Raw genomic sequence first — 20,484 nt, 5'->3', positions numbered from 1 at the left:
CCCGCCGGAAGTGGTGGCTACCGGCTTCCGGTTCCGCCCGCCGCGGCGTCGCTGGCGTCCTGTCAAGTCGGGGCCGTCGCGGACTGGAGCGGGTCTGGATAGCAGCGGGGGAAAGGCGCAGTCATGCCCCGCTATTACGAGGACAAGCCGGAGGGCGGCGCGTGCGCGGGCTTGAAGGAGGACCTCGGCGCGTGCCTGCTGCAGTCGGACTGCGTGCTCCAGGTAGCGCGGCCGGGCGCTCGGGTGACCGACGCCCGAAGCGGGGAGGCGGGGCCGGCGGAGGGCTCTCGGCCGGCCGCTGTGATGGTCAAGAGAAGTGCCTCGGAGTTCGCCGTCCTGGGTGTCGAACGCAGCTCCAACTTAGTGAATTTGGGCGAATCCACTGTCAGAGCCTCACTTCCCAGTGGTGTGAAATTGGAGAGAACGGTGCCGCCCCGTTGGGTTTTTGTAAAGGTTATAAACCATTTCAGGTCGAGAAACACGGAATGCTGCCACTCTGCTAGGTTCTGGAGGCATAAAGGAGAATAAGAAAGGTTTCTTGAGCCCTAGAAAATGAGAATCAGTAAATTAGCAGGTAATTACATGAACCTGGCACACTGTAGTGCCTAGTAAGTTCTCCTTTCTGTGTTCAGTGGTGGCTGAATAGATTCTCTGCCTACCCTGTGTTGGTTTGAACGTGTTGCTGAGTTGAGTTCTGTGCATTCCTGCGTAAGTTGTAAATGAGGCAGCTCTTTATTTTCACCACTTTGTAGCTTGCTCCCCCTACCGTGGATCTTGTGGTTTTACGTGCTGTGATGGGAGCTATTGCTCTCCTGTTTTTCCTTCACTACAGCCCCAGGTCTTCTCAGGAGCCAAATGTGAATGCAGAGAGGTTCAAAGTCGACTGGGGAACCTGGGTTCTGGCCTTAAACCCAATCAAAGCACAAGTACCTTTTCCGATCACCAAGGCCTGATGAGAGGGCAATCCGTTGGGTGCAATTATTTTTGCATTTGGAGATGTAATTTCAGAAAGTTGCCCTTATTTCAAAGAAAAGACAACTGTCCGAAAATGGACATCAATCATGAGGCTATATTGGTGTTTCTGCTGATTCATGTTTTACATTTGGTTCACTGTTTTTGGCAAGGGCTGTGTAAGCATTCAGTAAATACTTGTTTTATGAGTAGAGGAGCAAAATGCCTCGGGCACCCAGTGGAGAGCAACTTATTTTGCTTGAGAATTTGGAAACTTCTCACAGGAGGAGGTAACATTTGCTCTGAGTCTTAAAGGTTGAGTAGTAGTTCATCAAGTAAAGGAGTGGAGGCTGTGGTGTTTGTGGGGGGAATCTGAAAGAACAGCACGTGCAGAATCAGGGAGATGTGGCAGGCCCACAAGAAGCTGGTACCCTGCTGGGCTGGAGGAAGGGGAATGTGCCAGGAGGCTTGAGAGGACGGTTGCCATGGGTGACAGCCCTTGTGTGTCACAGTGAGCAGCTCCGGCACAGAGTAGGACTGAGGAAAGAAACTCTGGAAGTGGAAGAGGATACTGGTGGCAGGGAGAACACCAAGTTGGTTTTTTGCAGTGATTGATTGATTTAGCAAACATTTGAGTGCCAAGTCTGATTGAGGGGACATACAGATGAATGGGACACATTGTAGAAATTGGATCTCTGGGAAGCTCGGAAGGTGTAGGCAGAGGTAATGACCCGGACACATCGCACGGATGTTGCTTTTCCCCACTGAGTATTTGGCCTTTTTGTTGCTGAATTTGGTCAACTAGGAAAACGTGGTGTTTTCATATAAAGAGTCTCTTAAATGGAAGTGCATTGACAGTTTGTGTTAAATTCATCCTGAATGGTCACTTCAACTGGACTATAAAATGGCAATACTGAGGCAAAACATTGAGTTATGCAAATCCAGGCGGATATCCTACCTTCTCGGATGGTGTCACTGGCAGCTCCAGCCCAGCCCTCCCCACTAGGAACTCAAGACCAAGGGGAGTTTGCTGAGGTATATGCCTGCTGTGTATGGCCACCTCATTTATGATAAGGTTTTTGATTCCTCAGCTCCTTGAATAAAGAAATTAATCTGATCTTTTGGCAGATGATGCTATAGTCTCTCCTTGCCAATTTTAACCCACGTGCAAAGCTGCTAGACCTTACTTTAGGGAGGAATTAAACATAAAATACTTAGTTCTGGGGCTGCACTGAGAGATAGCCAAGGAACTGTAGGGGCTCAGAGAAACTCAGGGTAATGGTGGTAAGGATGTAAACTCCAGTGGGGCTGGAGAAGAGAAGGAAAAAGCAGATTCAAAAGGCATCTCTTGGATAAACTTCTTAGGATTCTGACTCCTGGGAGTTGAAACTGTGCCCAAGGAACTCAATTACAAGTTATCTCCCTTGTGTCTCTGTTAACAGCTTCCAGACCTGCTGACTTTTCATCAGAATCACCTGGAGATGGAGGGGGAGAGCTTAAAAGTACAGATTCCACTGCTCTCCCCATCTCCCTTATAAATTAAAAGTGTCTCAGGTTGATTCTTGGACACAGCCATGTTTGGGAATCACCAGTCTTGACCTCAGAAGGCAAATAAGCTTGGGAGTGTATTAGTTGGGTTATAGGTTCAGACAAATATTACAGAGACCCGGAATAACAGTGGCTTAAACAAAATAGAGAATTCTCTCTTTTGCCTATAAGTAGGGTCTAGTCTGATCCTCTCTGTCTTCCATTGACCTAAACACTGTTGATCAGTGGTGTCAGGTGCTGTGATGGGAGTTAGGATATTACTCTCTCACTCATGGTCCAAGACTGCCTTGCTTCCACATCATCAGGCCTAGTAACATGGGGGAGGAAAGTGGGGCAAGCCACTTTTCATTACAGACCAACCCAGAAGTTTTACATTTCAGTTCCCTGCATATTCCATTGGCTAGAACTTAGTCACATGACCATACCCAGCTGCAAGGTGGCTGGGAAATCTAGCTCAGCCATATGCCCCACTCAGAAGGAAGAGTGAATATTAAGGGGACAGTTAGCAATCTGCCATTAGGGGTGGAGGTGGAGGAAGATGAAGTAATATTTCTCTCTTAAGTGTAGTATCTAGGTGGATCTTCCCGGTAGGCAGTTGACAGTATGGGTTGAAAGCTTGTGAAAAAGGTGGCATCTCAGATACGGTTTGGGGAAGCATCAGTTTATAAATTACAGTCTTTTGTATAGTTATAGTCTTTTATCTCCACGTTGTTCATGTGGGCAACCTCATTACAGAGTTTGAGGGAGGAACATAATAGTGCAGAGAAGCTTGCTACTCTGTTCTGGCTCACTTTTGAGATTCACTGATGGTAGATGACAATTCAAATCTAGGGCCCAAGCAGACGTAAAGACTGGAATGTGGCCAAGGTTCCTGGGTATCAGGAATGCCATAGATGTGGTACCCTATAGCTTTTTTCACAGTAAAAACTAGGAGTGTGACTGGCACTTGCAAAATAAAGGTTTTGGAGAGTGATCGCAGTGGTGGAGTCGGGGTGGCAAAATCTGCTTGAGGGGAAATCCTTGAAGATGAAGAGCAGGTGAAATTTTAGTTACACCAGAGCTTTCTACTTAAGTAGTACTCTAGCCGACCTCATTAACATCTTTCTGAAATGTTGAGAACCAGCACTAAAGCTGTTGAGATTTTAGGGCACCTAACTGGGGCTGTTTGAGCTTTTAAAGTTAACGTGGAACAGGGTCATTTTTACTCTCAGACAAAATTGCTTGATTGATTTTGCATTGGAATTCACTTCGAGTAGGAAGATTTCACGATCTTCCTTTATATCGTGAAGCACTGCATAAAGCTAAAGTTTATGAGCAGTATATGTTTTATTCATTTATTATTTCTTTAACAGTAATAAAATGTAAGGTTTTGATTTTTTTTCCCTCATGAATTGCAAGTTAGTTTAATGTCATTAAACCTCAGGTGATTCAGAAAATTCAAGTTCAGTCTCCTTTTTCCAGATGTTGTTTTATGCATTTACAGCCCTGGGAAACGGGAACCCCCTCAGCGCCTTTCCCTGCCTCCTCGCCCCCTCCCAGTTACCTCCCCCGCTTTGTGACTTGCTCACACTGCCAGTGAACATTAGCACGTGTATACCTTCTCCTACCTGCTGTTTGAAGCCCTGTGTACACAGGAATAGCTTGTATTTACTTTTTAACCTCCTGCTAAACTGAGCTAGGACAGTTCTGAATTTTTTTTTTAATAAATTAGTCCTTGTGTGTGTTTAGTTACTAGACAAATTAGTAGGGTAGGGGGTTCAAAAAGAAATTTTGCAGTAGTTAAATTTTAATCTTGCTTCTTTGAGTTGTGAAATACACTTTCTGTAGATGCTTCTTTGTGTCCAATATATTTAAGTGCCTTTGTGTTAAGTTCAATTTATGGCAGTAAATTTGTTCAAAATATTTTAAGATAATGAAGATATGATAATGAAGTCATTTCTATCCCATGTTTACCTACTAAAATACTACTAAATTTTAGCTCTTAATCTAGTTTTGCAGTTAGTTTGTCAAGTGTGATTTTTAAAGTCTTATTTGTTAAGAGTCAGAAATAAGCACTTCCCCTGTGAATGTGTTCTTGTAGCACTGTCCTGTCCTGATGGCAGAAAGGGAATGGTTTAATCCATTTTTCTTAAGCTCTTATGAGCTTTCACTGCTTAAAGACCAGTTAATTTCACACTGGGCCCAGGCAGATCTTCCCTCCCAAGTATATATAAATTCTGTTAAAATCTCACTCTCCTCTTCCAGTTCTTACTCAGTGAGCTTCTCAGAATAGAGAGCTTGACTGTGGCAGTAGGGGGTGGGAAAACGCAGAGATGTGTTGGAGGTAAACTTGCTTGCATTAAACCGATATTGTAATTGGAGACTTTAAAGCCACTTGATAATACCTTCCGGAACAAACCCTCCCAATCACCACTACAGCATTCCTGATCTCTCACGTGAACACCCTCTCTCCCTCTCCCTCCCTCTCTCTCCCTCTCCCCCCTTCCTCCCTCTCCCCCCTTCCTCCCTCTCCCCCCCTTCCTCCCTCTCCCTCCCTCTCTCTCCCTCTCCCCACCTTCCTCCCTCTCCCTCCCTTTCCTCCCCCTCTCTCTCCTTCCCCCCCTCTCTCTCTCCTTCTCCCACCCTCCCTCTCTCCCCCACTTCCTCCCCATCTTTCTCTCCCCCCTTCCTCCCTCTCTCCCCCTTCGTCCCTTTTTCTCTCTCTCCCTGCCTATCCCCGCTTCCTCCCTCTCTCCTTCCTTCCCTCTCTACCTCTCCCTCCCTCCGTCCCTCCCTCTCTCTCTCCCTCTCCCCCCCTTCCTCCCTCTGTCTCTCTCTCCCTCTCTCCCCCCTTCCTCTTTCTCTCCCTCCCTCTCCCCCCTTCCTCTCCCTCCCTCCGTCCCTCCCTCTCTCCCCCCTTCCTCCCTCTCTCCCCCCCTCCCTCTCCCCCTTCCTCTCTCCCTTTCTCTCTCCCTCCCTTCCTCTCCCCACTTTCTCTCTCTCCCTCTCTCTCTCCCCCTTTCCTCCCCCTCTCTCTCCCCCCTTCCTCTTTCCATCTCTCCGTCTCCCCCCTTCCTCCCTCCCTCTCCCCCTCCTTCTCCCCTCCCTCTCTCTCTCCCTCCTTCCTCTCTCTCTCTCCCCCCCTTCCTCTCTCTCTCTCCCCCCTTCCTCCCTCTTCTCCCCCCTTCCTCTCTCTCTCTCCCCCTCCCTCCCTCCCCCCCCACCCCGCTTCCTCCCTCCCTCTCTCTCTCTGTCACACTACTTTCTTCTCTGTCTTTTTTTTTTTTTTAAATTAATTTATTAATTTATTTATTTTTGGCTGTGTTGGGTCTTTGTTGCTGCGCGCGGGCTTTCTCTAGTTGCGGTGAGGGGGGGCGACTCTTCGTTGCGGTGCGCGGGCTTCTCATTGCCATGGCTTCTCTTGTTCCAGAGCACGGGCTCTAGGCACGTGGGCTTCAGTAGTTGCAGCACGTGGGCTCAGTAGTTGTGGCGCTCAGGCTCAGTAGTTGTGGCTCACGGGCTCTAGAGCGCAGGCTCAGCAGTTGTGGCGCACGGGCTTAGTTGCTCCATGGCATGTGGGATCTTCCCGGACCAGGGCTCAAACCCGTGTCGTCTGCATTGGGAGGCGGATTCTTAATCACTGCGCCACCAGGGAAGTCCCTCTTCTCTGTCTTTAGGACTTCTTGAGTGTAAAAGTTTTAAAAACCCTGAAGAAACCCCGTTACTACTTTCACCTTTACTCTTTCCCTTTCTTACACATAAGGAGCTGAAGATAGCAGTTTCTAGATTTTTATATAAACATTTTAAAGAAAAGTATCCCATGGAAACCAGTGTTTTCAAAAATTCAAGGGCACCCTTAAAGTGCCCCAAAATTATTTTACACATTTTTGCATTCTCTCCTTTTCTTCTTAAGTACCAACAGTCAAAATGAATTATGAATTATTTCTTATATAAATTACTGTTTTCTGCTTTTCCTTAACTTTTTAAAAAAGAACTATTTCCAGAAGGACAGTTATTTTGTACTTTGTGAGAAAATTTCTCAGGTATTTATAGTATTTATATTGTTTTATGTGTCGTAGGAAGGAAAATCCCCTCGGCAGTGTCTGAAGGAAGGAAACTGCAAAGCTTTGAAATACTCATTTTTTGAGTGTAAAAGATCAGTGGTAAGTAGCTAAAGATTTATAAAAGCTTATGCTAAAAATTAGCTCTGTGGAGTTAAGTATGTGAGTGACTTAGTAATTATAAATAGGTTGCAGTGATATCACTTGGAAAAAAGGATGTATTTTTTCTTACCCAGTGAATTAATGTGAGGTAGCATTCATGCAAACCCACAGCTGATTGTACTGTTATTGCTGTTATGCTAACCACAGCAGCTAAACTTCATGAATTTTTGAAAGAGTGAGAGTGCAGTCTTGGCAAGTGTAGATGGGGCACAGTTGATGTTGGTCACTGTGTATTTGGGTCATTTGGCAGCTACACACAGACCCATAATGTGGGGTCTACGGTGCGTGCACTGTGCCTTACATGTTGGTGTGATTAGGAGATGTTGGTGTCTGTGTTTGAATTTGTAGAGTGAGGGATTGTGGAAAGACAGCCTAAGAGGACATTACAAATCTCATGGTTTCTGCTCTAGTGTTCTTTGATTCCAAAGATCTACAAAGATCTTTGGAATAGAAACCAGGAGCCTTCTCTTTGTGAAAAGAAAATACGAAATCAGAAAAATGGACATCCCTCTAAAGACAGCACTAACTTGGACTTGAACCTGCTTTTGTTTGTTGAGGGACAGCACTCAAATCCCTTCCCTTTTGTTGATAGGAGAAGCAGAGAGTACAGTATATTATGATCTGGGAGGCCAGACAAGAACTTGAGCATGTTTGCTAACTAACCGGATCCAGGGAGGTGTGAAGTTAGATTAAATTTAGCCATGCTCTCTTTCTTTTCTCAAGTGACACAGTTCTTTGCCATATTTTCCTGTCATTTAATGTAAGAAAAGAGGATTTTCTTGCCTTCTCTCACATAGTTTTGTTACCCGTGTAAGATGCAAGCCTTTAGATCTTTCAAGAATGTCAGATCATGTTTAAATAATTGAGAAGTTATAAAGAACAGTTACTGTAGGAGGTGATGAGTTATCCTTTTTAATCGTAATGATTGAATTTTTAATAAACTCCCTGTAATTCCTAGCCTGAACGTCAGTCTTTGATCTCCAAAGAACTTTAAGAAATCAGAACATGTAAAAATTTTCCACAATTTATCTACCTTCTGCAGAAATTTGTAACCATCTTGAATAAAAAGTAAACGTGCTTCTGACCATTTCAAATATCAGTACAAGGCAGAGCTTCACTCATACTTTTGGACTCCAGAAGGAGCAGTATAGGGAACTTTTTAGCAGACTTAGAGATTCTTGCAGCCTTTCTTTAAGACTGTGACTCACCGTTAGTCCTCCAGCATAGTGGAGTTGCCTCACACTTAACTAATGCAACTTAAGCACTCTTGGAAAAACCTGAAACAAAACAATTTAAATTGTGCTGGTAATTTTGCTTAATATTTCAAACAGTGAGTGTATGACCCAGAGTGAAGGTGAGATGGTGAGTTTGAATCAGCTCTTCCCTCTTAATATAAGCCTCTCATCATCCTGATCATGATTCCCATGCTTGAAGATTATTTATTTATTTTTTGAAAATGTGGCTCTTAGCTACTTTATCTAGTGCTCAGATGAAGAAATAGCAGTGTGTCCCACACTGGCTGTGTTGTCCTCATTAATAGGGTTTAGCTCTAAAATAATTCCTTCCTATGGAATTTCTAGGGAGTGGTATTGACTGTCTATGCAGTTTTGCCTTCTCTACTGACTAGGACCCTCCACACTACCACACCACCCTTAAGAAGTGGCTGCGCTGTGAGGTTTAAGTCAGAGAACATAAAGTTGACCTATGAGTAGTAATTTAAGGATTTTTAATCCCAAAGTGGCTGTGTTACATAACATTGTTCAAGGCTCTTTCCTCTTTTTTCAGTTACTATTTTAAAGATTTAAAAAACACTTGAATATTAACCCAAACAAAACCTAATTAGAAAGTCAGGTTTGTTTGAAGAACAACATACATTGAGTATACTTCAGAGAAAAAGATAAATGAAATTTGGAATCAAGAAGAAAATCCTTATTGTGACCTTAAATGGACCTTTTGTTTTGTTTTTTTTTTTAAGTTATTTTAATTAATTAATTAATTAATTAATTATTTTTGGCTGTGTTGGGTCTTCCTTTCTGTGCGAGGGATTTCTCCAGTTGCGGCGAGCGGGGGGCCACTCTTCATCGCGGTGCACGGGCCTCTCACTTTCACAGCCTCTCCCGTTGCGGAGCACAGGCTCCAGACGCGCAGGCTCAGTAATTGTGGCTCACGGGCCCAGTTGCTCCGTGGCATGTGGGATCTTCCCAGACCAGGGCTCGAACCCGTGTCCCCTGCATTGGCAGGCAGATTCTCAACCACTGCGCCACCAGGGAAGCCCAGGAACTTTCGTTTTTAACGCCATCTTTTTCCCCACCCCCACCCCCCCTTGGGAGCTGTGACCATTGCCTTTTTGAGTGTGCTGGAAACTGGTTTACTTCTCTCATATAGTGACACCCATTACCAAATCTGTGTTTAATTATGGTGTCCAGAGTATTATTTAATTGTATATTTATTTTCAGTTGGATGCCAGATCAAGATTCAGGGGAAGAAAAGGATATTGACACTACTATGTTGAAACCAAGATGAAAACAACAAAGGATTTTCTCTGTCATTAAAACAGAGAAGCCAAAATAAGAAACATACTTTTTGTTACATCTGTTCGGTTGGAGCAGTTTCTTCCCCCATGGAACACTGAAGAAAATGGATGAGTATGTATAAAGTAAATGCTTCTCTTGCTCTAAGTTATTTGTAGAAGAAAAATTTAATTGAATAGTTATGAGCTAAGAACATAGTAGATGTGTTTTAAGAATTGTTCTGAAGCACAGAGAATGGAAAGATTGTTATTTTCAAACTTGACTCCTCAACCAAATGACACAGTTTGTACATCCTTCTTGAATATTGTGAAGGCCACTAATGGGACTGTTAAAATCAACATGGTGCCTGGTGAGAAAATGTCTATCTGGAAAGTTTAGGATAAAACTTTCTTTTATTCAGTCCGTACCATTTAGTTCTAAAATAAATTGTGTTTGATTCCTTGGAGAAGAAATGCCTCCCTTGCACTGAATCACTGAAGTAACAACCTCAAAACATTAATATCACTCATTAGGCATAGCTGGATCCAAAGCCTGGGATTATGCTGCCAGGGCTCCTTGCCTCCATCTCTTGACTGTTTTTCTCTGTTTCCTGACCTCGTTTTTAGGCTGGCCCTCTCTACATAATGGGAAAGAGGCCAGTGTCCATCAAAAACACACAGCCTTAAGGTCTGTGACCCAAAAAGAAGAGAGATAACCTCCTTTTCTAGGGTCCACTCATCAGACCCTACAAAAGGACTCTTGTCTTCTGTGGAACACCTGCCCCTGAATTAGACCTGTAGTCCCTGTGGAAAAAGGGATGGGACCCCGTGATCTTGGCCAGGCCTGGGTCTTATGCACTGTATTTGGTAACTCATGTCAGAATCACACTGAATGAATGATGGGCTTTATCCTAAAAGGAAAGAAGGATTCAGAGCCAGTAGGTATTGACTATAGAAGGCAAGACTGAAAACCATAAAATGCTTGTAAAAGTTTAGAATCATGTAATTTTATTCCGATCATATAATACAGTAGAGCCAGATATGAATCCAAGTTTCCAGCTTTTTTTTTCAGTATTGAAGAATAATGGAAGGAGCCATAACTTCTTCATAGAGCTGCAGTTCACTGGAGTTAAAGCAATCAAGGTATTCTGTAGCTCATTTGCTTTCTTAAAGGTTCACCTAAAGTTGTGAGAATTCCACATCAGCACTGATCCTTGCTGCAGAAATTCACTGAGGTCTGTTGTATATACTATTCACTGGGAAAGGGAAAATGATGGATTTTTTCAATACCTCTTGTATACCTGTTTAAGTGCTACAACTTTTATTAAAAGTTAAGTTTGATAAGAAACTCAAATTATTTTATAGAACCCTATCTTTTTCTTAGTCACAGCTTTATTGAGAGCTTCATTGGGAGAAATTCAAATACCATAAAATTCACCCTTAAAGTATACAATTCAGTGTTTTTGTTTTTTTTTAATAGTCACAGTCATGAAGCCCAGTCATGAAGCCATCACCTCTGTCTAATTCCGGGGCATTTACATCACCCCAAAGAGAAGCCCCATCTCCATTAGCAGTTATTCCCTTCTCCCCCCGCTCCCCCGGCCCCCAGCTCTTGGCGACAACTCATACATTTTCTGTGTCTATAGATTTGCTTATTCTGGACATTTCATAAACATAGAAATATGTAATATGTGGCCTTTTGTGACTGGCTTCTTTCACCATGTTTTCAAGTTTCATCTGTATGTAGCATCTATCTGTACTTCATTGCTTTTTTTTTTTTTTTAAATTTTATTTATTTTTGGCTGCGTTGGGTCTTTGTTGCTGCACGCGGGCTTTCTCTAGTTGTGGCGAGCGGGAGCTACTCCTCGTTGTGCGCGGGCTTCTCACTGCGGCGGCTTCTCTTGTTGCGGAGCACGGGCTCTAGGCGCGCAGGCTTCAGTAGTTGTGGCACGTGGGCTCAGTAGTTGTGGCTCGTGGGCTCTAGAGCGCAGGCTCAGTAGTTGTGGCGCACGGGCTTAGTTGCTCCGCGGCATGTGGGGGTCTTCCCGGACCAGGGATCGAACCAGCGTCCCCTGCAATGGCAGGCGGATTCTTAACCACTGCGCCACCAGGGAAGTCCAATACTTCATTGCTTTTTATTGCTGGATAATATACCATAGTATAGATATACCACATTTTTTTATCCATTCATCAGTTGAGGAAATTTTGGGTTATTTGCACTTTGGGGCTATTATGACTAATGATATGAACATTTATTAATGAGTTTTATCTGGACATGTTTCATTTCTTCGGGTTATATACCTAAGAGTGGTATTACTGTGTCGTATGATAACTCCAACTTTAACTGATAAACTGCCAAACTTTTCCACAGTGGCTACATCATTTTACATTCCCACCAGTAATGTATGAGGATTTTAATTTCTCCATATCACCAATAGTTGTTATTTTTCACCTTTTGGGTTTTTTTATTATAACTTCTTAAAATTTTTATTATTTTATCTTATTTTTAAAAATTTTTATTGGAGTATAGTTGATTTACAATGTTGTGTTAGTTTCAGGTGTACAGCAAAGTGAATCAGTTATACATATACATATACTCACTCTTTTTTAGATTCTTTTCCCATATATGCCATTACAGAGTATTGAGTAGAGTTTCCTGTGCTATACAGTAGGTCCTTCTTAGTTATCTATTTTATATATAGTAGTGTGTATATGTCTATCCCTATCTCCCAATTTATCCCCGCTCCCCCCTTTATCCCCTGGTAACCATAAGCTTGTTTTCTACATCTGTAACTTTATTTCTGTTTTGTAGGTAAGTTCATTTGTACCCTTTTCTTAGATTCCACGTATAAGCCATATCATACGATATTTGTCTTTCTCTGTCTGACCTGCTTCACTCGGTATGACAGTCTCTAGGATCAACCATCTTGCTGCAGACGGCATTATTTCGTTCTTTTTTATGGCTGAGTAATATTCCATTGTATGTATGTACCACACCTTCTTTATCCATTCCTCTGTTGATGGACATTTAGGTTGCTTCCATGTCCTGGCTATTGTAAATAGTGCTGTAACGAATATTGGGGTGCTTGTATCTTTTTGTTTATTTATTTATGGCTGTGTTGGTTCTTCGTTGCCGTGCACGGGCTTTCTCTAGTTGTGGTGAGCAGGGGCTACTCTTCATTGTGGTGCACGGGCTTCTCACTGCAGTGGCTTCTCTTGTTGCAGAGCAGGGCTCTAGGCATGCAGGCTTCAGTAGTTGTGGCTCTAGAGCGCAGACTCAGTAGTTGTGGTGCATGGGCTTAGTTGTTCTGCATCATGTGGGATCTTCCCAGACCATGGCTCAAACCTGTGTCCCCTGCATTGGCAGGTGGATTCTTAACCATTGGGAAGTCCCCATGTATCTTTCTGAATTATGGTTTTCTCCAGATATATGCCCAGGAGTGGGATTGCTGGATCATATAGTAGCTCTATTTTTAATTTTTTAAGGAACCTCCATACTGTTCTCCATAGTGGCTGTACCAATTTACCTTCCCACCAGCAGTGTAGGGGGGTTCCCTTTTCTCCATAGCCTCTCCGGCATTTATCGTTTGTAGATTTTTTGATGATGGCCATTCTGACTGGTGTCAGGTGATACCTCATTGTAGTTTTGATTTGCATTTCTCTAATAATTAGTGATGTTGAGCATCTTTTCATGTGCTTTTTAGCCATCTGTATGTCTTCTTTGGAGAAATGTCTATTTAGATCTTCTGCCAATTTTTTGATTGAGTTGTTTGTTTTTTTCTTATTGAGCTGCATAAGCTGTTTGTATATTTTGGAGATTAATCCCTTGTCGGTTGCTTCGTTTGCAAATATTTTCTCCCATTTTGAAGACTGTCTTTTTGTTTTGTTTATGGTTTCCTTCGCTGTGCAAAAGCTTTTAAGTTTCATTAGGTCCCATTTGTTTGTTTTTTATTTTCATTACTCGAGGAGGTGGATCAAGAAAGATCTTGCTGTGATCTATGTCAAAGAGTGTTTTGCCTGTTTTCCTCTAAGAGTTTTACAAGGTCTTTAATCCATTTTGAGTTTATTTTTGTGTATGGTGTTAGGGAGTGTTTTAATTTCATTCATTTACATGTAGCTGTCCAGTTTTCCCAGCACCACTTACTGAAGAGACTGTTTTTTCTCCATTGTGTATTCTTGCCTCCTTTGTCATAGATTAGGTGACCACAGGTGTGTGGGTTTATCTCTGGGCTTTCTGTCCTGTTCCATTGATCAGTATTTCTGTTTTTGTGCCAGTACCATACTGTTTTGATGACTGTAGCTTTGTAGTATAGTCTGAAGTCAGGGAGCCTGATTGCTCCAGCTCAGCTTTTCTTTCTCAAGATTGCTTTGGCTACTTGGGGTCTTTTGTGTTTCCATACAAATTGTAAAATTTCTTGTTCTAATTTGGTGAAAAATGCCTTTGGTAATTTGATAGGGATTGCATTGAATCTGTGGATTGCTTTGGGTAGTATAGTCATTTTCACAATATTGAGGCTTCCAATCCAAGAACATGGTATATCTCTCCATCTGTTTGTGTCATCTTTGATTTCTTTCATCAGTATCTTACAGTTTTCTGAGTACAGGTCTTTTGCCTCCTTAGGTAGGTTTAGCCCTAGGTTATTTTATTCTTTTTGATGAGATGGTAAATGGGATTGTTTCCTTGATTTCTCTTTCTGATATTTTGTTGTTAATATATAGGAATGCAAGAGATTTCTGTGTATTAATTTTGTATCCTGCAACTTTACCAAATTCATTGATGAGCTTTAGTAGTTTTCTGGTAGCATCTTTAGGATTTTCTACATATAGTATCATATCATCTGCAAATAGTGACAGTTTTACTTCTTCTTTTCCAATTTGGATTCCTTTTTCTTCTCTGATAGCCATGGCTAGGACTTCGAAAACTATGTTGAATAAAAGTGGCAAGAGTGTACATCCTTGTCTTGTTCCTGATCTTAGAGGAAGTGCTTTCAGTTTTTCACCATTGAGAATGACATTCGCTCTGGGTTTGTCGTATATGGCCTTTATTATGTTGAGGTAGGTTCCCTCTATGCCCACTTTCTGGAGTTTTTATCATAAGTGGGTGTTGAATTTTGTCAAAAGCTTTTTCTGCATCTATTGAGGTGATCATATGGTTTTTATTCTTCAATTTGTTGATGTGGTTTATCACACTGATTTGCAGATATTGAAAAATCCTTGCATCCCTGGGTGAATCCCACTTGATCATGTTGTATCATCCTTCTAATGTGTTGTTGGATTTGGTTTGCTAGTATTTTGTTGAGGATTTTTGCATCTGTTCATCAGTGATATTGGCCTGTAGTTTTCTTTTTTTGTGATAGCTTTGTCTGGTTTTGGTATCAGGGTGATGTTGGCCTTGTAGAATGAGCTTGGGAGTGTTTCTTCCTCTGCAATTTTTTGGAAGAGTTTCAGAAGGGTAGGTGTTAACACTTCTCTAAATGTTTACGAGACTTCACCTGTGAAGCCATCTAGTCCTGGACTTTTGTTTGTTGGAATATTTTTAATCACAGTTTCAATTTCATTACTTGTGATTAGTCTGTTCGTATTTTCTATTTCTTCCAGGTTCAGTCTTGGAAGGTTGTAACTTTCTAAGAATTTGTCTATTTCTTCTAGATTGTCCATTTTATTGGTGTATAGTTGCTTGTAGTAGTCTCTTACCATCCTTGGTATTTCTGTGGTGTCCACTGTAAGTTCTTTTTTCACTTCTAATTTTTATTGATTGGAGTCCTCTCCCTTTTTTTCTTGATGAGTCTGCCTAAAGTTTTATCAATTTTGTTTATCTTCTCAAAGAACCAGCTTTTAGTTTCATTGATCTTTGCTGTTGTTTTCTTTGTCTCTATTTCATTTATTTCTGCTCTGGTCTTTATGATTTCTTTCCTTCTGCTAACTCTGGGTTTTGTTTATTCTTCTTTCTGTAGTTGCTTTAGGTATAAGGTTAGGTTATTTGAGATTTTTCTTGTTTCTTGAAGTAAGATTGTATTGCTGTAAACTTCCTTCTTAGAACTGCTTTAGCTGCATCCCATAGGTTTTGGATCGTCATGTTTACATTGTTGTTTGTAGGCATTTTTTGATTTCCTCTTTGATTTCTTCAGTGTTCCATTGGTTATATAGTAACATATTGTTTAGCCTCCATGTGTTTGTGTTTTTTTACAGTTTTTTTCCTGTAGCTGATTTCTAATCTCATAGCGATGTGGTTGGAAAAGATGCTTGATATGACTTCAATTTTTTAAAATTTACCAAGGCTTGATTTGTGACTCAAGATGTGATCTATCCAGGAGAATGTTCCCTGTGCACTTGAGAAGAAAGTGTATTCTGCTGCTTTTGGATGGAATGTCCTATAAATATCAGTTAAGTCTATCTGGTCTAATGTGTCATTTAAGGCTTGTGTTTCCTTATTAATTTTCTGTCTGGATGATCTGTCCATTGGTGTAAGTGGGGTGTTAAAAGTCCCCCACTGTTTCTGTGTTACTGTCAATTTCCCCTTTTATGTTTGTTAGCATTTGCCTTATATATTCATGTGCTCCTATGTTGGGTGCAAAACAAGACTCATAGGTATGCTGTCTACAAGAGACCTGCTTCAGACCTAGGGACACATACAGACTGAAAGTGAGGATATGGAGTAGCAATACTCACATCAAACAAAGTAGACTTTAAAATAAAGACTGTTACAAGAAACAAGGAAGGACACTACATAATGATCAAGGGATCAGTCCAAGAAAAAGATATAAGAATTGTAAATAAATATGCACCCAACATAGGAGCACCTCAATATATTTTTCATCTTTTTGACTGCAGTCATTCTATTTGGTATGAAGTGTTATCAAATTGGGATTTTGATTGGCATTTCCCTAATGGCTAATGATATTGAGCGTGTTTTCATGTGCTTATTGGCCATTTGTATATGTTTGTAAAAATGTCTATTCAGATCCTTTGTCCATTTTTCATTTGAGTTGTCTTTTTATTGTCATTATTTGTGGTTTTTTTTTTTGTATATTAGGTATACAAGTTCCTTTTAAAGACAAATGATTGGCCTTTGACATGTTTTCTCTCAGTTTGTAGTTTATCTTCACTTTCTTGATGCTGTCTTTTGGAGCACAGTTGTTAATTTTGATGAATTCCAATTTTTCCTTTTGGTGTATCTAAAGGAAACCACTGCCTCTTCCAAGCTTATGGAAATTTATTCCTGTTTTTCATCTGAGAGTTTTTATAGTTTTAGCTGACATGTAAGTCTATAATCCATTTACAACATAATTTCTGATACCTTTATTAGTGCCTATATTTTTAATTTTTAGTTGTGATAAAATGTACATAATGAAAAATTTAACATCTTAACCATTTTTAAGTATATAGTTCAATAGTGTTATGTAATTCAGCTTGTTATGCAACCAGTCACCAGAACTCTTCTCATCTTGCAAAACTGAAACTCTGTACCAATTAAACAACTCCCCATTACCCTGTCCTCCCTCCCACCCCCAGGTAACCACCAATTCTACTGATGTTGAGCACCATTTTATCATTTCAGGTCTTTGTTAATAACTATTTGTAGATCCTCTTTGGAGAAATATCTATTCAAGTTCTTTGCCCATTTTTAAAAAGTGTTGTTTGCTCTTTTGTTGTTAAGTTCTAGATGTTCTTTGTATATTATGATATTAACTCTTTACCACATATATGATTTGGATATGTTTTCTCCCATTTATTTTCACTCTGTTGATTGTGTTCTTTTGATGCATAGTTTGCAATTTTGATATAGTCCGGTTTATCTGTTTTTACTTTTGTCGCCTGTGCTTTTGGTGTTGTAGCCAAGAAATCATTGCCCTGTCCAAGAAAGCTCTTCCCCTAAGTTTTCTCCTAGGAGCTGTATCGTTTTACTTATGTTTAGGTCTTTGTTCCAATTTGAGTTGATGTGTAGAAGGTAAGGGTCCAATTTCAGTCTTTTGCATGTGGATATCCAGTTTTCCCAACACTACTGAGAAGATCATCCTTTCCTCATTGAATGGTCTTCTACGTTGTTGAAAATTATTTGCCCATCTATACCAGGGTTTATTTCTGGCCTTTTTATTCCACTGCACTATGTGTCTGTCTTTAAGCCAGTGCCACCCTGTTTTGATTACTGTCGTTTTCTATTAAGTTTTGAAATCAGGATGTACTAGACCTCCAACTTTGTTCTTTTTCAAGATTGTTTTGGCTATTCAGAGTCCCTTGAGATTCCATGTGAATTTTAGAATGGATTTTTCTATTTCTGCAAAAAACACCAATGGGATTTTGACAGGGAGTATGTTCAATCTGTACACTTTGGATAGTACTGGCATCTTAACAATATAAATTCTTCCAATCCATTCATATGGGATTTCTTTCCATTTATTGGTGTCTTTCATTTTTTTCAGCAACTTTTTGTAGTTTTCAGTATGTAAGACTTTTGTGTCTGTGGTTAGGTTTATTCCTAATTATCTTACTCCTTTTGACTCTGTTGTAAGTGGAATTGTTTTTTAAATTTTCTTTTCAGATTTTTCATTGAATGATGGATTAACATGTAATTTTTATTGTTAAATATAACAGAAAAGTACATAGGGTGTTGTTTTTTTCATTGAGGCATAGTTGATTTACAATGTTTTATTAGTTTCAAGTGTACAACAGTGATTCAAAATTTTTATAGATTATAATCCATTTAAAGTTTTTATAAAATATTGGCTATATTTTCTGTGCTGTACAATATATTATTGTAGTTTATACATAGTAGTTTGTACTTCTTAATCCTGCACCCCTGTCTTGCCCCTCCCCCCTTCCCTCTAGTAACCACTAGTAACCACTAATTTGTTCTCTATTATATCTGTGAGTCTGGTTGTTTTGTTATATTCATTTGTTTTATTTTTTAGATTACAGATATAAGTGATAAATAGTTTTTGTCTTTGTCTTATTTCACTAGGCATAATGCCCTCCAGGTCTGTCTACAGTGTTGCAAATGGCAAAGTTTCATTCTTTTTTATGGCTGAGTAGTAGTCTAGTGTGTGTGTGTGTGTGTGTGTGTGTGTGTGTGTACATACGTATATATATATACACCACGTCTTCTTTATCCACATATCTGTTGGCGGACACTTAGGTTGCTTCCATACATTGGCTATTGTAAATAATGCTGCTGTGAACATTGGGGCACATTAATCTTTTCAAATTAGTGTTTTCATTTTCTTCGGCTATATACCCAGGAGCAGAATTACTGGCTCATACAGTAGTTCTAGTTTTAGTTTTTTGAGGAATCTCCATACTGTTTCCATAGTGACTGCACCAATTTACATTCCCACCAACAGAGTACATGGGCTCCCTTTTTTCCACCTCCTCACCGACACTTGTTATTGGTGTTCTTTTTGATGATAGCCATTTTGACAGGTGTGAGGTGATACTGTGGTTTTGATTTGCATTTCTCTGATGATTAGTGATATCAGTAATGTCATATTACTAATATGACATTACTAATGTCATATTACTAATATGACATATGCCTGTTGGCCATCTGTATGTTGTCTTTGGAAAAATATCTTTTCAGGTTTTCTGCCCATTTTTAAATCAGGTTTTTTTTTTTGATATTGAGTTGTATGAGCTCTTTATATATTTTAGATATCAACCCCTTATTGGTCTTATCATTTTCAAATATTTTCTCTCATTCAGTAGGTTGTCTTTTCATTCTGTCAGTGGTTTCCTTTGCTCTACAAAAGCTTTTAAGTTTAATTAGATCCCATTTGTTTATTTTTGCTTTTGTTTCCTTTGCCTTATGAGACAGATCTAAAAAATTGCTACAATTTATCAAAGTGTTCTATGTTTTCTTCTAGGATTTTTTATATGGTTTCCAGTCTTACACTTAGGTCTCTAATCCATTTTGAGTTTATTTTTGTATATGGTGAGAGAAAATGTTCTAATTTCATTCTTTTACATGTTGCTGTCCAGTTTTCCTAGCACCACTTATTGAAGAGACTGTCTTTTCCCCATTTGTATATTCTTGCCTCCTCTGTCATAGGTTAATTGACCATAAGTGTGTGGGTTTATTTCTGGGCTGTCTATTCTATTCCACTGTGCTAAGTGTCTGTTTTTGTGCCAGTACCATACTGGTTTGATGATATAGTCTGAAGTCACGGAGTAGGATAACTCCAGCTCTGTTCTTCTTTCTGAAGATTGTTTTGGCTATTTGGGGTCTTTGTGTTTCCATACAAAGTTTAGAATTATTTGTTGTGTTTCTCTGAAAAATGCCATTGGTATTTTGATAAGGATTCCACTGAATCTGTAGATTACCTTGGGTAGTGTGGTCATTTTAACAACACTGATTCTCCCAGTCCGTGAACATGGTACAATGTATCATTCCATCTGTCATCTTCAATTTTTTCATCACTGTCTCACAGTTTTCCGAGTAAAGGTCTTTGATCTCCTTAGTTAGATTTATTGTTAGGTATTTTATTCTTTTTGATGCAGTGGTAAATGGGGTTGTTTTCCCAGTTTCTCATTCTGAAAGTTCATTGTTAGTGTGTAGAAATGTAACATATTCCTGTACATTAATTTTGTACCCTGCAACTTTACTGAATTCATTGATGAACTCTAGTAGTTTTTTGGTGGTATCTTTAGGATTTTCTATGTATAGTATCATGTCATCTGCAAATAGGGACAATTTTATTTCTTCCTTTCCAATTTAATCTTTTATTTCTGTTTCTTGTCTGATTTCTGTGGCTAAGACTTCCAACACTATTTTGAATAGAAGTGGCAAGTGGGCATTCTTGTTTCTGATCTTAGAGGAAATGTTTTTAGCTTTTCACTGTTGAGTGTGATGTTAGCTGTGGGCTTATCATATATGGCCTTTATTATGTTGAGGTATGTTCCCTCTATAGCCACTTTCTGGAGAGTTATAAATGGTTGTTGAATTTTGTTAAAAGCTTTTTCTGCATGTATTGAGATGATCATATGATTTTTTGTGTGTTTTTGTTTTTTGATTATATGATTTTTATTCTTCGGTTTGTTAATGTGGTATATCACATTGGTTGATTTGCAGATAATGAACCATCCTTGCCTCCTGGAGATTAACCCCAGTTGATCATGTTGTATCATCTTTTTAATGTATTGTTGAATTCAATTTGCTAATATTTTGTTGAGGATTTTTATATCTCTGTTCATCAGTGATATTGGCCTATAATTTTCTTTTTTGTGATATCTTTTTCTGCTTATGGCATCAGGGTGATGCTGGCCTCCTAAAATGAGTTTGGA

The 20,484-nt window shown here is 40.0% G+C and overlaps 1 protein-coding gene across 1 annotated transcript; it reads left to right on the top strand.

The window, feature by feature from the left end:
• Window positions 1-41: 41 nt before the first annotated feature.
• COA5 (cytochrome c oxidase assembly factor 5) lies at window positions 42-9,379 on the top strand. Its single transcript, XM_068564090.1, has 3 exons — window positions 42-222; window positions 6,558-6,641; window positions 9,158-9,379. The coding sequence occupies exons 1-3, from the start codon at window positions 124-126 to the stop codon at window positions 9,197-9,199; spliced, it is 225 nt and encodes a 74-aa protein (XP_068420191.1). The 5' UTR covers window positions 42-123; the 3' UTR covers window positions 9,200-9,379.
• The last annotated feature ends 11,105 nt before the right edge of the window (window positions 9,380-20,484 follow it).

The sequence above is a fragment of the Eschrichtius robustus genome, chromosome 15, assembly GCF_028021215.1.
Source record: "Eschrichtius robustus isolate mEscRob2 chromosome 15, mEscRob2.pri, whole genome shotgun sequence".
NCBI lineage: Eukaryota > Metazoa > Chordata > Mammalia > Artiodactyla > Eschrichtiidae > Eschrichtius > Eschrichtius robustus.
The sequence above is the reverse complement of the archived record's forward strand: the minus strand, read 5'-3'. Positions and strand labels throughout refer to the sequence as shown.